A 25,487-nucleotide genomic window follows, 5' to 3' on the forward strand; every position below is an offset into this window, starting at 1 on the left:
TTAATTATGTGTATGTGTTGTGGATACATTACTGTCTGTGTGTGTATGTATGTGTGTGTGTGTATGTGTGTGTATGTGTGTATGTGTGTGTGTGTGAGTGTGTGTGTGTATGTATGTATGTGTGTGTGTGTGTGTGTATACCCACGTCTCTCTCTTTCGCCCTATCTCTTAATTATGTGTATGTGTTGTGGATACATTACTGTCTGTGTGTGTCTCTCTGTCTCGCCCTCCCCTGCCCCTGCCCCCTGGATCTGCCCTCCCACACGCCGAGCCATGGCAGGTGAGGGAGCGAATCAGGCGCTGGGCCCAGTGTCTGCTTCCTGGCCAGCCCCAGGAGGGAGGAGTGTCCCAGCAGCTCACCTGGAACCACTCCCGCCCAGGTACAAAACTTTCAATCCCAGCAGGACAGACGGCGGAGCAGGCCGGGAGGGGGGGGTCCCAGATCCCAGCCTGCCCTCCCCCCCACCCCACAGGAGAAGGATGTGACCCTCCCTCTCACCCGTTGCTGGTAAGAGAAGCCCTCCTTATTTTCCACCGTCCTCCCCTTTTCTCTCCGCCACTAAACTTTCTACTTCTACCGGGGAAGGATTTCACCTGCGGAAATCAGAAAGCGAACGGTGTGACCCCCGCCACCTCCCTGGGGTGTTAACCATTTACCCTGCAAGGGGCACGGGGCACCACGTGAGCCGAGAGAGGCGAGGCCTGACGTGCACACACCAGAGCCAGGGCAGAGTCCACGCTCCAGCGGGGCCTGTAACCAGGGGCTCTGTCACCCCAGGGTGGTAACCAGGGGGCTGGGGATCTATCACCCTGTCACCCTGTATGTTGTGTAAAGGAGACCTGCCCCTGCTCATGATGTGACCCTGTATGTTGTGTAAAGGAGACCTGCCCCTGCTCATGATGTGACCCTGTATGTTGTGTAAAGGAGACCTGCCCCCTGCTCATGATGTGATCATGAATGCTGTGTAAAGGAGACCTGCCTTCTGCTCATGATATGATCATGTATGCTGTGTAAAGGAGACCTGCCCCTGCTCATGATGTGACCCTGTATGTTGTGTAAAGGAGACCTGCCGCCTGCTCATGATGTGACCCTGTATGTTGTGTAAAGGAGACCTGCCCCTGCTCATGATGTGATCATGAATGCTGTGTAAAGGAGACCTGCCCCTGCTCATGATGTGACCCTGTATGTTGTGTAAAGGAGACCTGGCCCCTGCTCATGATGTGACCCTGTATGTTGTGTAAAGGAGACCTGCCCCCTGCTCATGATGTGATCATGAATGCTGTGTAAAGGAGACCTGCCTTCTGCTCATGATATGATCATGTATGCTGTGTAAAGGAGACCTGCCCCTGCTCATGATGTGACCCTGTATGTTGTGTAAAGGAGACCTGCCGCCTGCTCATGATGTGACCCTGTATGTTGTGTAAAGGAGACCTGCCCCCTGCTCATGATGTGACCCTGTATGTTGTGTAAAGGAGACCTGCCCCCTGCTCATGATGTGATCATGTATGCTGTGTAAAGGAGACCTGCCCCTGCTCATGATGTGATCATGTATGCTGTGTAAAGGAGACCTACCCCTGCTCATGATGTGATCATGTATGTTGTATAAAGGAGACCTGCCTTCTGCTCATGATATGATCATGTATGCTGTGTAAAGGAGACCTGCCCCTGCTCATGATATGATCATGTATGCTGTGTAAAGGAGACCTGCCCCTGCTCATGATATGATCATGTATGCTGTGTAAAGGAGACCTGCCCCTGCTCATGATATGATCATGTATGCTGTGTAAAGGAGACCTGCCCCTGCTCATGATGTGATCATGTATGCTGTGTAAAGGAGACCTGCCCCTGCTCATGATGTGATCATGTATGCTGTGTAAAGGAGACCTGCCCCTGCTCATGATGTGATCATGAATGCTGTGTAAAGGAGACCTGCCCCCTGCTCATGATGTGACCCTGTATGCTGTGTAAAGGAGACCTGCCCCTGCTCATGATGTGATCATGAATGCTGTGTAAAGGAGACCTGCCCCTGCTCATGATGTGATCATGTATGTTGTGTAAAGGAGACCTGCCTCTGCTCATGATGTGATCATGTATGCTGTGTAAAGGAGACCTGCCCCTGCTCATGATGTGATCATGAATGCTGTGTAAAGGAGACCTGCCCCTGCTCATGATGTGATCATGTATGCTGTGTAAAGGAGACCTGCCCCTGCTCATGATATGATCATGTATGCTGTGTAAAGGAGACCTGCCCCTGCTCATGATGTGATCATGTATGCTGTGTAAAGGAGACCTGCCCCTGCTCATGATGTGACCCTGTATGCTGTGTAAAGGAGACCTGCCTTCTGCTCATGATATGATCATGAATGCTGTGTAAAGGAGACCTGCCCCTGCTCATGATGTGATCATGTATGCTGTGTAAAGGAGACCTGCCCCTGCTCATGATGTGATCATGTATGCTGTGTAAAGGAGACCTGCCCCTGCTCATGATGTGATCATGTATGTTGTGTAAAGGAGACCTGCCCCTGCTCATGATGTGATCATGTATGCTGTGTAAAGGAGACCTGCCTTCTGCTCACGATGTGATCATGAATGCTGTGTAAAGGAGACCTGCCCCTGCTCATGATATGATCATGTATGCTGTGTAAAGGAGACCTGCCTTCTGCTCACGATGTGATCATGAATGCTGTGTAAAGGAGACCTGCCCCCTGCTCATGATATGATCATGTATGCTGTGTAAAGGAGACCTGCCCCTGCTCATGATATGATCATGTATGCTGTGTAAAGGAGACCTGCCCCTGCTCATGATATGATCATGTATGCTGTGTAAAGGAGACCTGCCCCTGCTCATGATATGATCATGTATGCTGTGTAAAGGAGACCTGCCCCTGCTCATGATGTGATCATGTATGCTGTGTAAAGGAGACCTGCCCCTGCTCATGATGTGATCATGTATGCTGTGTAAAGGAGACCTGCCCCTGCTCATGATGTGATCATGTATGCTGTATAAAGGAGACCTGCCTTCTGCTCATGATATGATCATGTATGCTGTGTAAAGGAGACCTACCCCTGCTCATGATATGATCATGTATGCTGTGTAAAGGAGACCTGCCCCTGCTCATGATATGATCATGTATGCTGTGTAAAGGAGACCTGCCCCTGCTCATGATATGATCATGTATGCTGTGTAAAGGAGACCTGCCCCTGCTCATGATGTGATCATGTATGCTGTGTAAAGGAGACCTGCCCCTGCTCATGATGTGATCATGAATGCTGTGTAAAGGAGACCTGCCCCTGCTCATGATGTGATCATGAATGCTGTGTAAAGGAGACCTGCCCCTGCTCATGATGTGATCATGTATGCTGTGTAAAGGAGACCTGCCCCTGCTCATGATGTGATCATGAATGCTGTGTAAAGGAGACCTGCCCCCTGCTCATGATGTGACCCTGTATGCTGTGTAAAGGAGACCTGCCCCTGCTCATGATGTGATCATGAATGCTGTGTAAAGGAGACCTCCCCCTGCTCATGATGTGATCATGTATGTTGTGTAAAGGAGACCTGCCCCTGCTCATGATGTGATCATGTATGCTGTGTAAAGGAGACCTGCCCCTGCTCATGATGTGATCATGAATGCTGTGTAAAGGAGACCTGCCCCTGCTCATGATGTGATCATGAATGCTGTGTAAAAGAGACCTGCCCCTGCTCATGATGTGATCATGAATGCTGTGTAAAAGAGACTTGCCCCTGCTCATGATGTGATCATGAATGCTGTGTAAAGGAGACCTGCCCCCTGCTCATGATGTGATCATGAATGCTGTGTAAAGGAGACCTGCCCCCTGCTCATGCTGTGATCATGAATGCTGTGTAAAGGAGACCTGCCTTCTGCTCATGATATGATCATGTATGCTGTGTAAAGGAGACCTGCCCCTGCTCATGATGTGACCCTGTATGCTGTGTAAAGGAGACCTGCCCCCTGCTCATGATGTGATCATGAATGCTGTGTAAAGGAGACCTGCCCCTGCTCATGATATGATCATGTATGCTGTGTAAAGGAGATCTGCCCCTGCTCATGATGTGACCCTGTATGCTGTGTAAAGGAGACCTGCCCCTGCTCACGCTGTGACTGTATGCTGTGTAAAGGAGACCTGCCCCTGCTCATGATGTGATCATGTATGCTGTGTAAAGGAGACCTGCCCCTGCTCATGATGTGATCCTGTATGCTGTGTAAAGGAGACCTGCCCCTGCTCACGCTGTGACTGTATGCTGTGTAAAGGAGACCTGCCCCCTGCTCACTCAGTCACTGTATGCTGTGTAAAGGAGACCTGCCCCCTGCTCACTCAGTCACTGTATGCTGTGTAAAGGAGACCTGCCCCCTGCTCATGATGTGATCATGTATGCTGTGTAAAGGAGACCTGCCCCCTGCTCATGATGTGACCCTGTATGCTGTGTAAAGGAGACCTGCCCCCTGCTCATGATGTGACCCTGTATGCTGTGTAAAGGAGACTTGCCTTCTGTTCATGATGAGATCATGTATGCTGTGTAAAGGAGACCTGCCCCTGCTCACGCTGTGACTGTATGCTGTGTAAAGGAGACCTGCCTTATGCTCACGTTGTGACTGTATGCTGTGTAAAGGAGACTTGCCCCCTGCTCACGCTGTGACTGTATACTGTGTAAAGGAGACCTGCCTTCTGCTCAGGCTGTGACTGTATGCTGTGGAAAGGAGACCTGCCTTCTGCTCAGGCTGTGACCCTGTATGCTGTGTAAAGGAGACCTGCCCCTGCTCACGCTGTGACCCTGTATGCTATGTAAAGGAGACCTGCCTTCTGCTCACTTTGTGACTGTATGCTATGTAAAGGAGACCTGCCTTCTGCTCACTTTGTGACTGTATGCTATGTAAAGGAGACCTGCCCCTGCTCACGCTGTGACCCTGTATGCTATGTAAAGGAGACCTGCCTTCTGCTCACTTTGTGACTGTATGCTATGTAAAGGAGACCTGCCCCCTGTTCACGCTGTGACCCTGTATGCTATGTAAAGGAGACCTGCCCCCTATTCACGCTGTGACCCTGTATGCTATGTAAAGGAGACCTGCCTTCTGCTCACGTTGTGACTGTATGCTATGTAAAGGAGACCTGCCCCCTGTTCACGCTGTGACCCTGTATGCTATGTAAAGGAGACCTGCCCCTGCTCACACTATGACTGTATGCTGTGTAAAGGAGACCTGCCTTCTGTTCATGATGAGATCATGTATGCTGTGTAAAGGAGACCTGCCCCTGCTCACGCTGTGACTGTATGCTGTGTAAAGGAGACCTGCCCCCTGCTCACGCTGTGACTGTATGCTGTGTAAAGGAGACTTGCCCCCTGCTCACGCTGTGACTGTATACTGTGTAAAGGAGACCTGCCTTCTGCTCAGGCTGTGACTGTATGCTGTGTAAAGGAGACCTGCCTTCTGCTCAGGCTGTGACCCTGTATGCTGTGTAAAGGAGACCTGCCCCTGCTCACGCTGTGACCCTGTATGCTATGTAAAGGAGACCTGCCTTCTGCTCACTTTGTGACTGTATGCTATGTAAAGGAGACCTGCCCCCTGTTCACGCTGTGACCCTGTATGCTATGTAAAGGAGACCTGCCTTCTGCTCACGTTGTGACTGTATGCTGTGTAAAGGAGACCTGCCCCCTATTCACGCTGTGACCCTGTATGCTATGTAAAGGAGACCTGCCTTCTGCTCACGTTGTGACTGTATGCTATGTAAAGGAGACCTGCCCCCTGTTCACGCTGTGACCCTGTATGCTATGTAAAGGAGACCTGCCCCTGCTCACACTATGACTGTATGCTGTGTAAAGGAGACCTGCCCCTGCTCACACTATGACTGTATGCTGTGTAAAGGAGACCTGCCTTCTGCTCAGGCTGTGACTGTATGCTATGTAAATGAGACCTGCCTTCTGCTCAGGCTGACTCTATGTGCTGTGTAAAGGAGACCTGCCCCATGCTCATGCTGTGACCCTGCATGGTGGTATAAAGGAGACCTGCCTTCTGCTCAGGTTGTGACCCTGTGCACTGTGTAAAGGAGACCTGCCTTCTGCTCAGGTTGTGACCCTGTGCACTGTGTAACGGAGACCTGCCTTCTGCTCAGGTTGTGACCCTGTGCACTGTGTAAAGGAGACCTGCCTTCTGCTCAGGTTGTGACCCTGTGCACTGTGTAAAGGAGACCTGCCTTCTGCTCAGCTGTGACCCTATGTGCTGTGTAAAGGAGACCTGCCTTCTGCTCAGGTTGTGACCCTGTGCACTGTGTAAAGGAGACCTGCCTTCTGCTCAGGTTGTGACCCTGTGCACTGTGTAACGGAGACCTGCCTTCTGCTCAGGTTGTGACCCTGTGCACTGTGTAAAGGAGACCTGCCTTCTGCTCAGGTTGTGACCCTGTGCACTGTGTAAAGGAGACCTGCCTTCTGCTCAGCTGTGACCCTATGTGCTGTGTAACGGAGACCTGCCTTCTGCTCAGGCTATGATCCTGTGTAAGGAGACCGGCTCTCTGCTCTGTAACCCTGTGCACTATATAAAGTAGACCTGCCCCCTACTCTGGCTGCAATCCTCTGTAATATGCTAATGACAGAATTGAAATGAGTTGCAAGGGGAGTGGAGAGATGGAAAGTGATGGCTGTTTTCTTTTATTAGACTGCCATATAACAGGGGCAGGCGGGTGCTGGGAGAGGCTGAGTCACACCGAGAGTCAGCAGATAGGAATCCAGGACAGTGTGATCTCAGTCAGCTCTGAACACCCAGCACATCAGCATCCTGGGGACCCCTCTCTGCCCGTATCACTTGCCGGTTCCTTCTCTCCCCCCCTCAGTCCTGGGACCCTCTCTGCCCGTATCCCCTGCCGGTTCCTTCTCTGCCCCCCTCAGTCCTGGGACCCCCTCTCTGCCCGTATCCCCTGCCGGTTCCTTCTCTCCCCCCCTCAGTCCTGGGACCCCCTCTCTGCCTGTATCCCCTGCCGGTTCCTTCTCTCCCCCCCTCAGTCCTGGGACCCCTCTCTGCCCGTATCCCCTGCCGGTTCCTTCTCTGCCCCCCTCAGTCCTGGGACCCCCTCTCTGCCCGTATCCCCTGCCGGTTCCTTCTCTGCCCCCCTCAGTCCTGGGACCCCCTCTCTGCCCGTATCCCCTGCCGGTTCCTTCTCTCCCCCCCTCAGTCCTGGGACCCCCTCTCTGCCCGTATCCCCTGCCGGTTCCTTCTCTGCCCCCCTCAGTCCTGGGACCCTCTCTGCCTGTATCCCCTGCCGGTTCCTTCTCTGCCCCCCTCAGTCCTGGGACCCCCTCTCTGCCCGTATCCCCTGCCGGTTCCTTCTCTCCCCCCCTCAGTCCTGGGACCCCCTCTCTGCCCGTATCCCCTGCCGGTTCCTTCTCTCCCCCCCTCAGTCCTGGGACCCCCTCTCTGCCCGTATCCCCTGCCGGTTCCTTCTCTGCCCCCCTCAGTCCTGGGACCCTCTCTGCCCGTATCCCCTGCCGGTTCCTTCTCTGCCCCCCTCAGTCCTGGGACCCCTCTCTGCCCGTATCCCCTGCCGGTTCCTTCTCTCCCCCCCTCAGTCCTGGGACCCCCTCTCTGCCCGTATCCCCTGCCGGTTCCTTCTCTGCCCCCCCTCAGTCCTGGGACCCCCTCTCTGCCCGTATCCCCTGCCGGTTCCTTCTCTGCCCCCCTCAGTCCTGGGACCCCCTCTCTGCCCGTATCCCCTGCCGGTTCCTTCTCTCCCCCCCTCAGTCCTGGGACCCCCTCTCTGCCCGTATCCCCTGCCGGTTCCTTCTCTGCCCCCCTCAGTCCTGGGACCCCCTCTCTGCCCGTATCCCCTGCCGGTTCCTTCTCTCCCCCCCCTCAGTCCTGGGACCCTCTCTCTGCCCGTATCCCCTGCCGGATCCTTCTCTCCCCCCTCAGTCCTGGGACCCCCTCTCTGCCCGTATCCCCTGCCGGTTCCTTCTCTGCCCCCCTCAGTCCTGGGACCCCCTCTCTGCCCGTATCCCCTGCCGATTCCTTCTCCCCCCCCCCCTCAGTCCTGGGACCCCCTCTCTGCCCGTATCCCCTGCCGGTTCCTTCTCTCCCCCCCTCAGTCCTGGGACCCTCTCTGCCCGTATCCCCTGCCGGTTCCTTCTCTCCCCCCTCAGTCCTGGGACCCTCTCTCTGCCCGTATCCCCTGCCGGATCCTTCTCTCCCCCCTCAGTCCTGGGACCCCCTCTCTGCCCGTATCCCCTGCCGGTTCCTTCTCTCCCCCCCTCAGTCCTGGGACCCTCTCTGCCCGTATCCCCTGCCGGTTCCTTCTCTGCCCCCTCAGTCCTGGGACCCTCTCTGCCCGTATCCCCTGCCGGTTCCTTCTCTGCCCCCTCATCCATGGCGACCCCTTGCCAGGGGCAGGGGTCCCCTCTCATGCTCCCCCTTGCCAGGGGCAGGGGTCCCCTCTCATGCTCCCCCTTGCCAGGGGCAGGGGTCCCCTCTCATGCTCCCCCTTGCCAGGGGCAGGGGTCCCCTCTCATGCTCCCCCCTTGCCCTGTGCCCTCCTAGACATTTGCTGTTGGCACAGAGAGAGAGACACGGCAGACACAAGCTTGGTCTCCTTGCCCTGGCCGGGCCCAGGGATCTGACAAGAGGGCAGAGGGCTCAGCTGTAAACAGAGGGCCGCTCCCTCTTGAAAAGAGCGTCGCAGGCAGAGATGGGCTGAGCCGTGAGGCAATACAAGACAGACGGACAAACAGATGGAGTGGGAGTTGGGTTTGGTTTTCTTTCTCTCTCATTCAGGAAACCTTCCTGGCCTGAGGATTTGCATGCGCGATGCCAAAGTTATAGACTGGGGCAGGGGGAGGGAAGCTCTGTGCAGGGATCCCAAGTTCTTTGCATCTTTGGGGTATAGTAGGGGTAATGTCCGGGGGCAGATCCCACAGACTCTGCTGCTCTCACTACTCTTTCTCCTCTTTCCCCCTACGTTTCAGGCCGATACAGTAAAATCAGTGGCAGAGCGGGCACTCAGGCGAGCGCCCGCTCTCCCAACGCGCGCCCAGGCCACTCTCCTGTGCGTGCGATTCAGTATTTAAATGAGGGCCCGCGGTAAAAGGAGGCGCTAGGGACACTAGCGCATCCTTTTCGACAGGAGAGGAGGCTGTCAGCGAGTTTGACAGCTGAGGCTCAATTTTGCCAGCGTCGGTTCTCGAGCCCGCTGACAGCCACGGGTTCGGAAACCGGACGCCGGCATAATTGAGCGTCCGTCTTCCGACCTGTGGGCCGCCAGCTGATTTTAAATTTTTTTTTTAAATTTTGTGGCTTCTGACTTAATATCCCCATGATATTAAGTCGGAGGGTGCACAGAAAAGCAGTTTTTACTGCTTTTCTGTGCACTTCCCCGGCACCGGCAGAAATTAACGCCGACCTTTGGGCAGGCGTTAATTTTTTAAAGTAAAATGTGCGGCTTGGCTGCACATTTTACTTACTGAATCGCGCGGGAATACCTAATAGGCCCATCAGCATGCATTTGCATGATACGGGCGCTATTAGTTTCGGGGGGGGTGGACGCGCGTTTTCGACGTGCTATTACCCCTTACTGTATAAGGGGTAAAGCTAGTGCTCTGAAAACACGCGTCCAACACCCCCGAAACTAATAGCTGTATCGGCCCATTTGTGGGACGTCTGTGATTTTCTCTCTCAGCTTTGGGAAATGTGCGTCTCTTCTCTCTTTGAATTTTGCACAGTGCAGGGGGAATGCATGGCTGCTTCTGGTTCTCAGGGGCTGCACTGCATGCAGAGTCTGTGGCTTCTTGAGGTTTTCGGTTCCGTTTCTGTTTCTAATTTGTGGTCCCTGATTCTGTGTAGGGTGAGGGTCTGTGCATGAGCGAGATGAGGGATTGTGCTAGTTAGTAGGTGTAGTGTCGGTGCAGGGATCTGTGCATGAGCGAGATGAGGGATTGTGCTAGTTAGTAGGTGTAGTGTCAGTGCGGGGATCTGTGCATGAGCGAGACGAGGGATTCTGCTAGTTAGTAGGTGTAGTGTCGGTGCAGGGATCTGTGCATGAGCGAGATGAGGGATTGTGCTAGTTAGTAGGTGTAGTGCCTGTGCGGGGATCTGTGCATGAGCGAGACGAGGGATTCTGCTAGTTAGTAGGTGTAGTGTCTGTGCAGGGATCTGTGCATGAGCGAGACGAGGGATTGTGCTAGTTAGTAGGTGTGTCGGTGCAGGGATCTGTGCATGAGCGAGATGAGGGATTGTGCTAGTTAGTAGGTGTAATGTCAGTGCGGGGATCTGTGCATGAGCGAGATGAGGGATTGTGCTAGTTAGTAGGTGTAGTGTCGGTGCAGGGATCTGTGCATGAGCGAGATGAGGGATTGTGCTAGTTAGTAGGTGTAGTGTCAGTGCGGGGATCTGTGCATGAGCGAGATGAGGGATTGTGCTAGTCAGTAGGTGTAGTGTCAGTGCAGGGATCTGTGCATGAGCGAGATGAGGGATTGTGCTAGTTAGTAGGTGTAGTGTCTGTGCGGGGCTCTGTGCATGAGCGAGATGAGGGATTCTGCTAGTTAGTAGGTGTGGTGTCGGTGCAGGGATCTGTGCATGAGCGAGATGAGGGATTGTGCTAGTTAGTAGGTGTAGTGTCAGTGCGGGGATCTGTGCATGAGCGAGATGAGGGATTGTGCTAGTTAGTAGGTGTAGTGTCAGTGCGGGGATCTGTGCATGAGCGAGATGAGGGATTGTGCTAGTTAGTAGGTGTAGTGCCTGTGCGGGGATCTGTACATGAGCGAGATGAGGGATTGTGCTAGTTAGTAGGTGTAGTGTCTGTGCGGGGATCTGTGCATGAGTGAGATGAGGGATTGTGCTAGTTAGTAGGTGTAGTGTCGGTGCAGGGATCTGTGCATGAGCGAGATGAGGGATTGTGCTAGTTAGTAGGTGTGGTGTCGGTGCAGGGATCTGTGCATGAGCGAGATGAGGGATTGTGCTAGTTAGTAGGTGTAGTGTCAGTGCGGGGATCTGTGCATGAGCGAGATGAGGGATTGTGCTAGTTAGTAGGTGTAGTGTCTGTGCGGGGATCTGTGCATGAGCGAGATGAGGGATTGTGCTAGTTAGTAGGTGTAGTGTCTGTGCGGGGATCTGTGCATGAGCGAGATGAGGGATTGTGCTAGTTAGTAGGTGTAGTGTCGGTGCAGGGATCTGTGCATGAGCGAGATGAGGGATTGTGCTAGTTAGTAGGTGTGGTGTCGGTGCAGGGATCTGTGCATGAGCGAGATGAGGGATTGTGCTAGTTAGTAGGTGTAGTGTCAGTGTGGGGATCTGTGCATGAGCGAGATGAGGGATTGTGCTAGTTAGTAGGTGTAGTGCCTGTGCGGGGATCTGTGCATGAGCGAGATGAGGGATTGTGCTAGTTAGTAGGTGTAGTGTCTGTGCGGGGATCTGTGCATGAGCGAGATGAGGGATTGTGCTAGTTAGTAGGTGTAGTTTCGGTGCAGGGATCTGTGCATGAGCGAGATGAGGGATTGTGCTAGTTAGTAGGTGTGGTGTCGGTGCAGGGATCTGTGCATGAGCGAGATGAGGGATTGTGCTAGTTAGTAGGTGTAGTGTCAGTGCGGGGATCTGTGCATGAGCGAGATGAGGGATTGTGCTAGTTAGTAGGTGTAGTGCCTGTGCGGGGATCTGTGCATGAGCGAGATGAGGGATTGTGCTAGTTAGTAGGTGTAGTGTCTGTGCGGGGATCTGTGCATGAGCGAGATGAGGGATTGTGCTAGTTAGTAGGTGTAGTGTCGGTGCAGGGATCTGTGCATGAGCGAGATGAGGGATTGTGCTAGTTAGTAGGTGTGGTGTCGGTGCGGGGATCTGTGCATGAGCGAGATGAGGGATTGTGCTAGTTAGTAGGTGTAGTGTCAGTGTGGGGATCTGTGCATGAGCGAGATGAGGGATTGTGCTAGTTAGTAGGTGTAGTGCCTGTGCGGGGATCTGTGCATGAGCGAGATGAGGGATTGTGCTAGTTAGTAGGTGTAGTGTCTGTGCGGGGATCTGTGCATGAGCGAGATGAGGGATTGTGCTAGTTAGTAGGTGTGGTGTCGGTGCAAGGATCTGTGGCAATCCTCTCTGTCTCCTTTCCACTGTGTTACTTTCCCCGTAAATCCCGGCCCCGCACCTCATCCTCTCCTTCCCCACCCTGCCCTGAGGTCCTCCTTCTCTGTTCCTAGGCTTTTGAACATTCCTGGCCTTGGGATTTGCACAGGCTGGGACAGGAAAGAGAACCGAAAGCCTTTCTCTGGAACAGCCATTGGGAGAGACTGCGTGGCAAATCTGTCCAGCAGGAGAGGGAGGCCGAGCTGGGTCAGAGCAGTGGCCACTGAGGCCAGTGGCCAGTCCAGCTCACTTGGAAGTTCCCAGCAGCTCTTAATGGGGGGGGGGGGTCCATTCCCCATTCCTCGTTCTCAGATGCCAGAAGGGCCGCTCCCCACATCTGCCTGGCTAATAGTTCTGTCCTTCAGAAACTTGTCCAAACCTTTTTTTAAAGACAGCTGTGCTTTGACTTTTACCACATCCTCCAGCAACAAATTCTACAGCTTGATGGTAATCTTGACTGAAAAATACTTTCCTAAATGACTTTTAAATCTGCTACCTCTTAGTTTCATGGATTCTCCCCTCATCTTAATCCTATTTAAAAGGGTAAATAAATGTTCCCCCACTCCTGGTTCTCTTGAACTCCATCCTGCCCCTCTGTTGTCTCTTGAAGAAAGGTTCAGAAAATCCAGAGTGGGATGGGACATGGAGCGTGGCACCATCTCCCAGCTTGCCCGTCCGGCTCCAACCGCAGGCCATGAAAGCCCTCGTCAGCCCTCCAGTCTCCGCCCCTGTATCGCAGGTCCCTGAGCCCTCCCAGAGAGAGAGAAATCAGAACTGAGATGCAAGCTTGGGAAACGATCTCTCGCCTTTCCCTTCAGATCACTTGATGACAGGTTAGGGGCATCTGCTGGCCATGCCCTAATTGGCTGGGTGGGGGTTTATAGCATGACAAAGCAAATTTACTACTTGATTTCACAGACTTAAGTCATCTGTGTTTCTGTTTTCAGGGTGAAGGATGCCAATGGATGCTGGCATGGCATCAAATGAAATCAGCGGCAAGGCATCTAAGGCCGATAGCACCACCTTAGCGAGCCTGGAGTCCGAGGAAGGTGCCCAACCTGATGTAAGCCTGGATTCCCTGACTGTTGGTGACACGAAGAACATCAGAGAGGCTAAGGATGGACTTCATGAAGAGATGGAACGAAAAGACTTTGATAGAGGATCCCCTGCTCATATGGAGTCCAAAGAGAATAGAGGCGAGCCTCACATGAACACTGAAACCCAAAATATCACTGATCGTGCTCTGGAGCTCACGGAGGATAGAGAAATACCACAAATAAAGATGATGGAGTCCAAAGAGAATAGGGACAATCCTCACATGGACATTGAATCCCAAAATATCACTGATCATGCTCTGGAGCTCACGGAGGATAGAGATATACCACAAATAAAGATGATGGAGTCCAAAGAGAATAGGGACAATGCTCACATGGACACTGAATCCCAAAATATCACTGATCATGCTCTGGAGCTCACGGAGGATAGAGATATACCTCAAATAAAGATGATGGAGTCCAAAGAGGATAGAGACGATCCTCACATAAACACTGAAACCCAAAATATCACTGATCATGCTCTGGAGCTCACGGAGGATAGAGATATACCACAAATAAAGATGATGGAGTCCAAAGAGAATAGGGGCAATGCTCACATGGACACTGAATCCCAAAATATCACTGATCATTCTCTGGAGCTCACGGAGGATAGAGATATACCTCAAATAAAGATGATGGAGTCCAAAGAGAATAGGGGCAATGCTCACATGGACACTGAATCCCAAAATATCACTGATCATGCTCTGGAGCTCACGGAGGATAGAGATATACCTCAAATAAAGATGATGGAGTCCAAAGAGAATAGGGGCAATGCTCACATGGACACTGAATCCCAAAATATCACTGATCATGCTCTGGAGCTCACGGAGGATAGAGATATACCTCAAATAAAGATGATGGAGTCCAAAGAGAATAGGGGCAATGCTCACATGGACACTGAATCCCAAAATATCACTGATCATGCTCTGGAGCTCATGGAGGATAGAGATATACCTCAAATAAAGATGATGGAGTCCAAAGAGAATAGAGGTGATCCTCACATGGACACTGAATCCCAAAATATCACTGATCATGCTCTGGAGCTCACAGAGCATAGTGATATACCTCAAATAAAGATGACAGAGTGCAAAAATGATAGGAACTATCCTCACATAGACATTAAATCCCAAAATATCATTGAGCATGCGTTAGAGCTTGAGACTAGTGATGGGCTTCAAATACAAATGGTGGGCAAAATTTTTAATGGAGGATCCCATGCTCTTAAGGAGTCCAAAGAGGATAGGGACAATCTTCACATGGATATAGAGTCCCAAAATATCACTGATCATGCTCTGGCACTCACAGAGACTAGTGAGGAACCCCAAATAAAGATGATGGAGTCCAAAGATGATAGGGTCAAGCTTCACATGGATACAGAGTCCCAAAAGATTGTTGATGAGTTATACCATGTCATGCAGATCAAAAAGACAGGCAGAGTCTCTCCTGATGATACAGAGACCAAAGGCATCTGTGACGAACAGTTTGATGATGAAGAGATCATGGATACCAATAGGACATTTCCCCTCAATGCACAGTGCGAGGAAACCAATGACAGTGTTATCAGAGAGGCCAAAGGATATAGCGATGTTTCTTGTTCAGATTCAGGGTCTAGGGAGACCAATGATGAGCCTCACCATCTCATGGAGTACATAGAGGTTTGTGACCCAACTCATACAGAGACGAACACTATTACGATTGGTGATGGAACGCACCAGGCTACTGAAGCTGGATGCTGCACAGGTGTACCTCAGGCGGCTATGGAGTTGAAAGAGACCTGTGATATCCCCTGTGAAGGAGTTGAGTCTGATGTGAGCAGAGACAGATCTCGGCCTGTAACTGAGGTGCAAGACACCTGTAATAAACCTTCCATTGACAGGGAATCCAGTGTTGACCCTGGCAAATCTCCCATTGACCTTGAAGTCACAGGAAGTGGTGGTGGGTCCCACATTTCCATAGATGCCTTGAACACAAATTCAGGGTCATATCTCTTCTCCACAGAAGAGTCGGATGAATCGCCCCAAACTGTGCAGGGAAAGCTCCTGGATTCTGGACTGGGAAAAATTCCCCTTTTGCTGGAAGGACCCCACCAAGTGAAGGAACTGGCAGAGAAGGCCAGCACACCGGGAACACAAGAGGAAGGTTTTATGTCTTCCAGTAATGGCTTGGAAAAGCAGTTGATGTTTAACTGTGGTCTTCTCTTCATTCAGAGTGATGGACACATGGCCAGTTCAGCCAGCAGATCTCAAGAAACAAATAGGGGCTTCCACGACTTTGATCCCATGCCCAGCGAAGAGCTTGCAGTGCAGCGCCCAGCCTCTCCCATGGGATTACAAACCCCTGATTCTATGTCTCAGTCCACTGAACAGGAAAAAAACAGATCTAGTGGGAAAGTGAAAAGGAAGCTCCTGGTAAACACCGTGGAATCAGACACCAAGTCTGTGGGGACTGTGGCACTGGAGACGTCTGACACAGAAACCCCTATTGCACGAAGCACCGACAGTAATATCGTGGAAAATGAAGGGGACCTTGTAGAAAAACCACAAGTCTTGATGGCAAAAGACTTAAGTGCTTCAGGAGAAGCGTCCAGGCAAAGTGAAAAAGATTGGTCACCTGTGGACTGCTTGCTGCTTGCTGGAATGGGTGCAGTCCTTGTGGGCATCTCTGATGGGATGCAAATGAGCCCCTCGCTCAGAACCTTAGGAGAGGAAGGGCTATTGCATGGGGAGGGAGAGGCAAATTGTCTGTCACCCCATAATCTACAGCCACTGCTGTCACATGATGACATCAGAGGGAATCCAGAAGGGGCAGAAATAATAGAAGGTGACATAGTCCTGCAATCTGGAGGAGATGTGGAGAAGGATGGACCAGAAAGCAAGGAACGTGACATGGGGCTGCCTCTTGAACTGACTCCACTAGAGTGTACCAATATTGTCTTAGGAGAGGCAAGAGAAGGGAAAACTGATGATATCCAGGGTGGCTGCTCCACCACTGCACAGCCTATAACTGTATCTTCAGAAGAAGGAGAACCAGAAGATCATCTGATTGAAATGGAACATGAGGGAGATGTTATTTTCAGTCAAGCATTGGCCTCACAGATGCTTTCTTCTGCTGATGGACCACTCTCCTCTCTAACCCCTGAGACAACTGGCCAAGAATGTAGTCCTTTAATTCAGGTTAACACCTTTGAGACCCACAGCTCCGCTTCTAGTGGCAATGCTGGTGGAGATAGCAAGGAAACTCTGCCTCCCCACGTTAAGTCTGTCAGTGCTGATCTCATAGTGGCTGAATTTCCCAGTTGTACCTTCAAGGTCACAGGAGATCATGGAGATGCAGAGGCACCTGCGGTGCTCAACAATTCAAGTTGTAGCTCCATCTTTGACCAAGCTGATGGAAGAACACCTGTAGGGGTTGGGGACATCCTGGTCAATGAGAGACAGAATGAAAGAAAGGAAAGTATAGGTGAAACGGGTGGAGTGGTGACTTCTGGTGGTGAGGACACTGAACCCATCAGCAAAAGCACAGCTGCTGGTGCTACAGATATGACCAGTAGCTGTGTTGACATGCCCAGTATGGACACATCTCACCTGCATACCAATGAATATCCGCCCATCTTTTTACAGTTCTTTAACCCCAGCTTGTACTTTGGATACAGTCCAGAGGAATCAGGCCAGTATGACTCTCAAGATGTGGTCACAGTCCGATCCCTCCAGCCCAATGACTCTGAATCCATCACAGACGAGGCAGTGGGTTGTCCCCAGACACCCCTAGCACAGCAGGAGATGAACAAGGATTTCCCAGAGCTCACCCATTCTGGGGCCCAGGATAACATACCGGAGCCTATCAGGAATATACCTTCTGATTCCGTGGCCAGAAAGTTGACTCAGAAACTAGTCTCTCTTTCAATGAGGCAAAGGGCTACCCTGGACGTCTCTGGAGAAAGCAAAAGGGTTTATGAAGAAGGTGAAGGCAGGCCCCTTATGGCGTCTCCAACCCACCAAGCCTCTACTCATTCACTGCCAGACAAGAGAACTGTAGCCGAATCTTTAAGCAATGATAAAAGCAATGAGGAGGTCTCCCCAGTGGTGTTTCTCAGAAAGCCTAAACTCCTACAGTTTGCCCCCATGTCAACAAAGTCTAAGTCCTTATTTCAAAAAGTGGCAGTTTCAGAGGAATCAAAACCGAGCTTCCCAGAAGCCGCCGGTGAGAGAACATCTCCTGTGAGGAAGCCCGCCTGTGCCCAGCAACCTGCAGGAGCCACGAGTGGTAGGTGGATAGTGAGGGAGCAGGTGGAAGGGGTCAGGCTCAGAGCTGGTTCCCTGGAGCAGGGAAAGCCTGTTCATCCCTCGCTGAAGCAGCGTCACAACCTTGGGCACCCACCTCTGGAGAAATCGTCCAGCTGGGCGGGCCAGAGCCGTGTGGATTTGGAGGAGGAGCAACTAGGTCCAGCTATTGATTCCAAGAGTCAGGAGAACCTGGCTGACGGGACTTCCAAATCAAGAGACTGGCATCGTAAAGCTGTGAGAAGGCCTTCTTCGGCCTTTGGTATCCTTCAAGGTGCATTTCCATTCTGCAACCAAAGTTCTAACTTGATGACCCCAGTGGCCACACAAATAGCACTTTACCACGCACGGTTAACACAGGGCACTCTAGGAATGCCATCGTCAGCCTTAAGTTGCTAGAGGACTCCAGGTCAGCAGGGACAGGCATGAGGCCAGTCCTGGCGTAATTTCCACCCACCTGTCTCATGTTTGCGTTCAAGGAATTGTAACTTCAATATGTTTAAGACAAACAGGGACCACAGAGTTAAAACCAGAGCTGGCTAAAACGGTCATCGCTGACCCCAAGCTCTCTGGTAACTCTAGGGATCAGGGGGTTGCGAGCTTCATGCTGAGCCAGCCCTTGGTTTAGGCCCCACTGCATGCTGGAACTTAGAGCCCCGAAAGTAACCTTGGAAGACCAAGGACCAGGGGCACACTGAGATGGGAGCTGGGTGAACCGGCCGGCCGAAACGCAGCCGTGGGATTCTTCCGGGCTGTGGCTTAAATGACCCAGTCCAGTGTACACGAAGATCTGTAGAGTGCCTTTGCCCAGGCTGCAAAACCTTCCTGTGTTGCATTGAGGCTAAACCAGAAGGACTTGCTCAGCCTGTCCCAGATGACCTGGGGCTACCTAGTCACTTGACATTACCCTTTCTTTAAAAACTCAGGGTCATGCAAAGCCTCCTGCAGAAAGGAGAGCTTGCACACAGAGCGGATATTAAGCACATGCATGAGTGCAGAAAGGAGAGCTTGCACACAGAGCGGATATTAAGCACATGCATGAGTGCAGAAAGGAGAGCTTGCACACAGAGCGGATATTAAGCACATGCATGAGTGCAGAAAGGAGAGCTTGCACACAGAGCGGATATTAAGCACATGCATGAGTGCAGAAGGAGAGCTTGCACACAGAGCGGATATTAAGCACATGCATGAGTGCAGAAAGGAGAGCTTGCACACCGAGCGGATATTAAGCACATGCATGAGTGCAGAAAGGAGAGCTTGCACACGCAGTGGATATTAAGCACATGCATGAGTGCAGAAAGGAGAGCTTGCACACAGAGCGGATATTAAGCATGCAGGAGGTGGAGAGCTCGCCTCAGCAGGGATTACTGCAGGCACACATGCATGAGTGCTTTTAAAGAAGGAAATATAGAGAATAAAGGTAAATGAATTCACTTAGATTTACTGTCCCTGTAAATGATATAATCTACCTCTCTTGCACCTGTGCATGGCCATTTTGTGAACTGCATGTTTGTAATCTCCATGGCTGGGATTTTAACCTTGGACGTTCTGTTATAAGAAAAGGATCTCTCCATTTAATCATCTGTAGGACTAATGCATCGCTGGCAGCAGTAACCGCGTGAGTTCCCAGATGCTGTGATAAAGAGGATGGAAAGGCTTCCTGAGAGATTAGGGTTCTCTAGCTTTGACGAGAGACAATTGAGATTTATAAAACCATGAGTGGGGTGGAACTGTTATTCACCCTTTCAGATTACACCAGGACTAGGAGACACCTTTTCCACTCAGCGCACAGTCACGCTGTGGAAACATTGCCAGAGAACGTGATGAAGGCGACGAGCATAGTGAGGTTTAAAATTGGATTGCACAAGCTCCCGGAGGAAAAGACCTGGGAAAAACATGGCTTATCCCTGGGATCCTTCGGGTCCTTGTGAGTTGGACTGAGCACTGAGGGAGCCAGGATGCTGGGATAGACTGGGGGGTAACTCACGCCCTCTCCCAGCCAATCAGAGCTTTCCATGCAGGATGGGGTAGGGGAGAGATTTTTAACCTCTTTGTGTCATTTCAGATGAGGAAAGCAGAGCAGAGGAGGACCTCAGCAGCTCCGACCCTGTCACGCTGAGGTAATGGGCCCCACTTACAGTTCCCAGCGTGCAGAGTCGGCATTTCTGCAGGGTCAGCCCATGCCCCGCTGATTCAATTCCAGTGCCCGGCTGCCCCTGCCCAGGCAAACCCTCCAGCACATGCGTGGCGATCCTCCACGTGCAGCGAGCGTGGGGGCTAGGCCTGCACTCACGGGTCCTGCCCCCTGCAAGGAAGCCCGGAGGGGACGAGGCACAGTCCCCGCAACTTCCCAGCCACCGGAGCCGAGCTCCAGGGACCGGCACCTTCCAAGGTCTGGGACCAGGTTATAGGGCAGGGAGGAGCGAGAAATGTGCAGCTCCCCAACTTCTGCTGGCCTGTATGTAAATCCCGCACCTCTGGAAGCACCTATAGGGCCTGCTCATTCAGGGCACCCATCATCAATATCCACTGGGCAAGAATCAAGTTTATTTGCATTCCTGGGTCCTTCCAACTCCCCTCCCTGCTCCCCAAGACCAACCCCTGAGCTACAGAAAAAAACACCGTCCACACCGTACTCTGCTGCCACTCCGTAGTAAAGAGGTCAAACAATAAAAAAAAGAAATTTATAACTAATGAACTTTGCAAGAGCAAAGCCACACACAGCCACCCCCTGACGGGAGGGTTTGGATATTTATTTATTTAATATGTATTTCTATACCGGACTTCATGAATGGGATTCACATCAGGCCGGTTTACATGGAACTTGGGGGATTAACAAGTGCAACCAAAGAAGAAGGCCGAAACAAGCAAAGTTACATATAACAGGGGGATTGAACTTGGGGATAAGGTAGCCAGGAAGAAAGGTAGAGCGGAATTAGCAACAAATAAATAATATATGACGGGTTCAGAGATTAGTAAACATCCCATTCCTTGGGCCGAGTCTGACGTGACATTTTTGAGTTAGGAGAAGGCTTGGAGGAAAAGCCACGTCTTAAGATATGTCTTCTCACGCCCTTCTCTCCTCCCCTCCATTTCCCCCTCGTGTCTGCTCCCTCGCAGAGAGAAGAACTTCCTAGATGTGAGCAGCAACCTCGTGAAGCGACGTCGATCCAGGCTCATCAACTCCTGTAAGTGACCTCGGACGTTCTACTTATTTATTTAAAGGCAATTTCTAATCCGCCATCAATGTACAAAACAGCACATCATCAATAGTATACAAAATAATCAAAAACAACCCATAAAATAAATAAAATCAAAGATACACAACACAGAATCTCCATTGTTTGCAGAATAAAAATGCTTTCGGCTGCTTGCGAAATTTAGGATCATCATCAGTATTTCTTAGGGGATATGCAACTGGCTGGGAGCAGGACTACGTAGTCAAGAAAATATTTATTTATTTACACAAAGGCTTATATATATTCCGCGCTTTCACTCAAAGAGTGTTCAGTGCGGATTACAACAATCAATATTTAAATTACAATAAAAATATAAACATTTACAAAAAAACCATCAGTGTGTAGAATAAGCAGTACAACCATGGCCTTCATTCAAAGGCAGCATGCACATATACCCAGGCCTCCTCTTTTGGGTGGGAGGTCATCGGGATGTGGGGACATTGCAGAGAGCATAGGCTTGTGTTCCAGAGCTCAAGGAAAGACGATTGCCCATGACGTGAATTGAGGTGTTGAGAAAGTAGCACAGGGGTCAGTGCTCGGGGCTTCTGGGGACCTCCATGGACCTGAAGATGTGGGAATGGAAGGGGGAAGTGGGAAATGGGCGAGAGGCTTTCTTCCTCTGAGGACATGAAGGTGCTGACACAGCTCTCTCTCTGCTCTGAAGCGAGGTTACTCTACCAGGAGTACAGCGATGTGGTCCTCAGCCAGGAGATCCAGCGGCAAAAGAGGGCAGAGACCTTCACGGAGGACGGGGAGCCCGGCTCGCCCAGAATGCGCCGGAAGCCATTCTCCCCCCAGGACTCCTACCTGCAGCGCCTCTCCATCTCCTCCAACGCATCCCTCTGGCAGGACATTCCCATGATCCGGGGAAGCTCCGCGCTGCTGAACATGACGCGAGACGAGCAGAAGTTGCAAGAGGTGAGAGCAGGATGGGATGCAGGGCTGGTCAAGCGAGGAGCTGAGGATGCTGCAATGATGGAAGAGTGAAGAGATGAGGAAGGGATGTGGGTGGAGGGATGGCAGAGGTTAGGGGGATAACTTGTAGATTGATGCCACCTTGTGGATGATTGTTGTATTTCATTGTTTTCTACTTCCTGTTGTTGCTTAACCTTGTGTGTGGCTTGCTGGGTAACATGGTGCCCGCTCGCTTGCAGCTTTCTTCTTGGAGGAGAAGTCCATTACCTGCTATTAAGTTCACTTAGAGAATAGCCACTGCCATTAGCAATGGTAACATGGAATAGACTTAGTTTTTGGGTACTTGCCAGGTTCTTATGGCCTGGATTGGCCACTGTTGGAAACAGGATGCTGGGCTTGATGGACCCTTGGTCTGACCCAGTATGGCATGTTCTTATGTTCTTATGTCCTTTATTTCTACATCTGAAATAGACATCTAGAGTCAGAGAAAGATGGGGCTGGAAGGGACCTCAGGATATCAAGTTATTCCCTTCCTCCATGCAGGATCCTCTGTATCTAGGCCACCTCAGAGGCACGCCTGTCAAACCTCTTCTTAAAATCCTTCACTTGTTTAGTTTTCTATTTTTCTTATAAAATGGTTAAACTCATTAAAGAAATGTCTTTAAATTCTCCAGTGATGGGTAACCCGGTGCAGCGCTGGACCACGCTCGGAGCTGGAAAGGTTTTACTCATCTCTAACCTCGGTCCCTCCTGCCTTCCTGTGCTCGCCCAGGAGGGAGAATGACAGGTCGTCCCCCCCCCCCCCCTCTTCTGAAGGTCAAATGTCACGGGAGATCCTTTCTCCCTGGGTTCTCCACTCGCTTCTCCTATAACCCCCTGGGATCTTCTTCGTTTGCAGGCAAAGTTTGAGCTCATCATGTCGGAGGCTTCCTACCTCCGGAGCCTGAACGTGGCGGTGGATCACTTCCAGCACTGCCCAGACCTCCAGGATCTGCTGAGCAATCAGGAGCGACAGTGGCTTTTCTCCAAGCTGCAGGAGGTGCGCGATGTCAGCTCCAAGTGAGTCCTTCCCTCTCCCCTCCTTCCTTCCTTCCTTACATGAAAGCCCTCCACACACATAAGACATTCAGTGGTGTTATTTTGATGTTGTTTAGAAGGTGTTGGATGAAAAGTGCACCCCTCTCATGTAACAATTACAACAGAAATAACTGGGGCGGGCATAGAACAGTATTGGAAATTGAATAAATCTTAGCACACGCACAGAGGATCCTCAGAGGTGGGGGAGTGAGGGGTAAAGCCTGGGATAAGCACCGAGGATCCTCAGAGGTGGGGGAGTGAGGGGTAAAGCCTGGGATAAGCACAGCTGATCCTCAGAGGTGGAGGAGTGAGGGGTAAAGCCTGGGATAAGCACAGAGGATCCTCAGAGGTGGGGGAGTGAGGGATAAAGCCTGGGATGGGCACAGAGGATCCTCAGAGGTGGGGGAGTGAGGGGTAAAGCCTGGGACGGGCACAGAGGATCCTCAGAGGTGGGGGAGTGAGGGGTAAAGCCTGGGATAAGCACAGAGGATCCTCAGAGGTGGGGGAGTGAGGGATAAAGCCTGGGATGGGCACAGAGGATCCTCAGAGGTGGGGGAGTGAGGAGTAAAGCCTGGGATAAGCACAGAGGATCCTCAGAGGTGGAGGAGTGAGGGGTAAAGCCTGGAATGGGCACAGAGGATCCTCAGAGGTGGGGGAGTGAGAGGTAAAGCCTGGAATGGGCACAGAGGATCCTCAGAGGTGGAGGAGTGAGGGGTAAAGCCTGGGATAAGCACAGAGGATCCTCAGAGGTGGGGGAGTGAGGGGTAAAGCCTGGGATAAGCACAGAGGATCCTCAGAGGTGGGAGAGTGAGGGGTAAACCCCGCACGTGCAGAGAGGATCCTCAGCGGTGGCAGAGTGAGGAAGTAAAGTAAAAGATCATGTAGTGTCTGCTCTGCAGTATTAAATTAGGAAGGAAGACTTGGCAGATGAGAATGATGTCCTTCTCTGCTGTGTGGTTACACTTCCAAAGCTTTTGTGCAGCAGTTTCTGGGGACCTAGACTCAGTAAATGAATGAGTTGCTAGTTGAAAGGTGAACCAGCAACCAATTCATTTACTCAGCTAGCTTATTTCAGCAAGACTCGGTTGATGGGTGTATATTTTGGAATTCCCTTCCTGAGCAACTCTGACATGCAAACTGTTCTCAGACTTTTAAGAAACAACTGCAAACCTTGTTATTTAGAGAAGAGTTTGCTGGGCTGACCAATTAGAATCCATATCGCTCTACATGTTGATCAACTGCCGGCAGCCTGGACGTCCGTTACTGTGTTGGTATGGCTATTGTAAGATGTCCTGCATATTCATTTTTGCCAAAGCTTAAGGATTGTAGTGATGCATTTTATGGGTTGCGCCAACCAGCTTGGAGGTAGCTCATTGGTTATGCTTGTCTGTACGTATGTTGTTTTTATGAATATATCATGCTTATCCACTTTCAACTTTGGATAAATGATGAGTTAGATCCCCCCTCAGGAATCGAGCTCCCCCATAAACTGAACCACTGATTGGGCCCAAAACGTATAGACACTGAGGATGCAAATCTGGTGAATGTCAGTGACTAAGCTCATGGTTGCTTTAGTAGTAGCTGGATAGAGACTTTCTCAGCAAAATGGCTGGAACCTATCAGCAAGCTGGGGCTTTGCCCCTGTCACTGGGAGGAGCCAGAGTTGATTTCTATAAACTTTAACTCTTCTGATCTCCAGAAAGATGTAACGGCCTCCCTGTGCTCTGACTCTCACAGCTTCCTGTTTGACCTTGAGGAGAAGTTTGAGGATGACATCTACACCTTCAACGTGTGTGATGTGGTGCTCAACCACGCCGACGAATTCCGTAAAGTCTACCTGCCTTATGTGACTAATCAGTCCTATCAGGACCAGACGTTCCAGCAGCTACTGTAAGGGTTTGACCTTTGAAAGATGGGTCTTCGCCATGACTTACTGCTAATTAGGTTTCATTTGCAGGCCAAATTGGACTAGGCCTCTGCCACAGGTTGCACTAAGCAGGTTTTGATTTCCTCACAAAGGACTAGGCCTTTCTAACACTTACCACTAATTAGGCCTCATTTCCACTCAGAAATTTTGAGGCTGTTGCTGCTCTTACTGCGTGTTAGGCTTGACTAATGTAAGAATTATCCAACCATAATGACGGAGATGAGTGTTGGAGACAACATAGGTTGCTTCTTCAGAAGTCATCTGAGGAAGGGCCCAGGAGGCCAGGCAAGCTCCCATCTACACTATCTGAAGGGCCCTATGGGACAGGAAAGCTCCCATCCCGATTGAGTCACATCTGCAAAGAACGTCCATTTTCTCCAGGATCTGTATAGCCAATGGAACACCACAGCTATAAGACAGGAAGAGGGAGGGAACCATTTGGCTTTCCATAGTTGTGTGTGTGTGGGTTGGGAGGGGAGGCGAGGAGGTTCTATGCTTAGCTTGGTTTGGAATGGCCCCGTGTCTTGATTTTTTTCCTCCTGACATCCTTGGCCTAAGATCCTGCCAGAAATGTAAAAAAATAAATGAACCTGGAAAAGTAGAGAAATGCCTGCTTGAGAACAAAAGGGTGCTGGGGAGCGAGAGGTGCAAGAACTGAGCGTTTTTTGTGTCTCAGGACAGGGAACGCTAGATTCCGGCAGGTCCTGGAGAGGTTAGAGAGCGACCCCGTGTGCCAGCGTCTCTCCCTCAAATCCTTTCTCATCCTGCCTTTCCAGCGAATCACCCGGCTTAAGCTGCTCGTCCAGGTATTAAAGTAACAGACCAGCTTTTATCTTATCCTTTCATGCAG

At 51.2% G+C, this 25,487-nt stretch overlaps 2 protein-coding genes across 2 annotated transcripts in view; one reads left to right on the forward strand and one right to left on the reverse strand.

Annotated features, from left to right (window-relative positions):
* Positions 1-370: 370 nt before the first annotated feature.
* Positions 371-25,487, forward strand: part of LOC115077981 — a gene marked incomplete in the record, with an annotated part of 27,247 nt that continues 2,130 nt past the window's right edge. Inside the window, 8 exon segments of the mRNA XM_029580479.1 lie at positions 371-508; positions 13,053-17,753; positions 19,545-19,599; positions 20,600-20,667; positions 21,383-21,636; positions 22,532-22,692; positions 24,448-24,600; positions 25,314-25,443. Of these exon segments, the coding sequence (XP_029436339.1) occupies positions 13,061-17,753; positions 19,545-19,599; positions 20,600-20,667; positions 21,383-21,636; positions 22,532-22,692; positions 24,448-24,600; positions 25,314-25,443 (5,514 nt within the window).
* On the reverse strand, positions 6,810-12,132 carry LOC115078398 (fibril-forming collagen alpha chain-like). Its single transcript, XM_029581306.1, is given in 4 exon segments — positions 6,810-7,042; positions 7,045-7,125; positions 7,214-7,321; positions 12,102-12,132. Coding segments are annotated over 4 exon segments (453 nt in total).

Source organism: Rhinatrema bivittatum, chromosome 16, assembly GCF_901001135.1.
Source record: "Rhinatrema bivittatum chromosome 16, aRhiBiv1.1, whole genome shotgun sequence".
Classification (NCBI taxonomy): Eukaryota; Metazoa; Chordata; class Amphibia; order Gymnophiona; family Rhinatrematidae; genus Rhinatrema; species Rhinatrema bivittatum.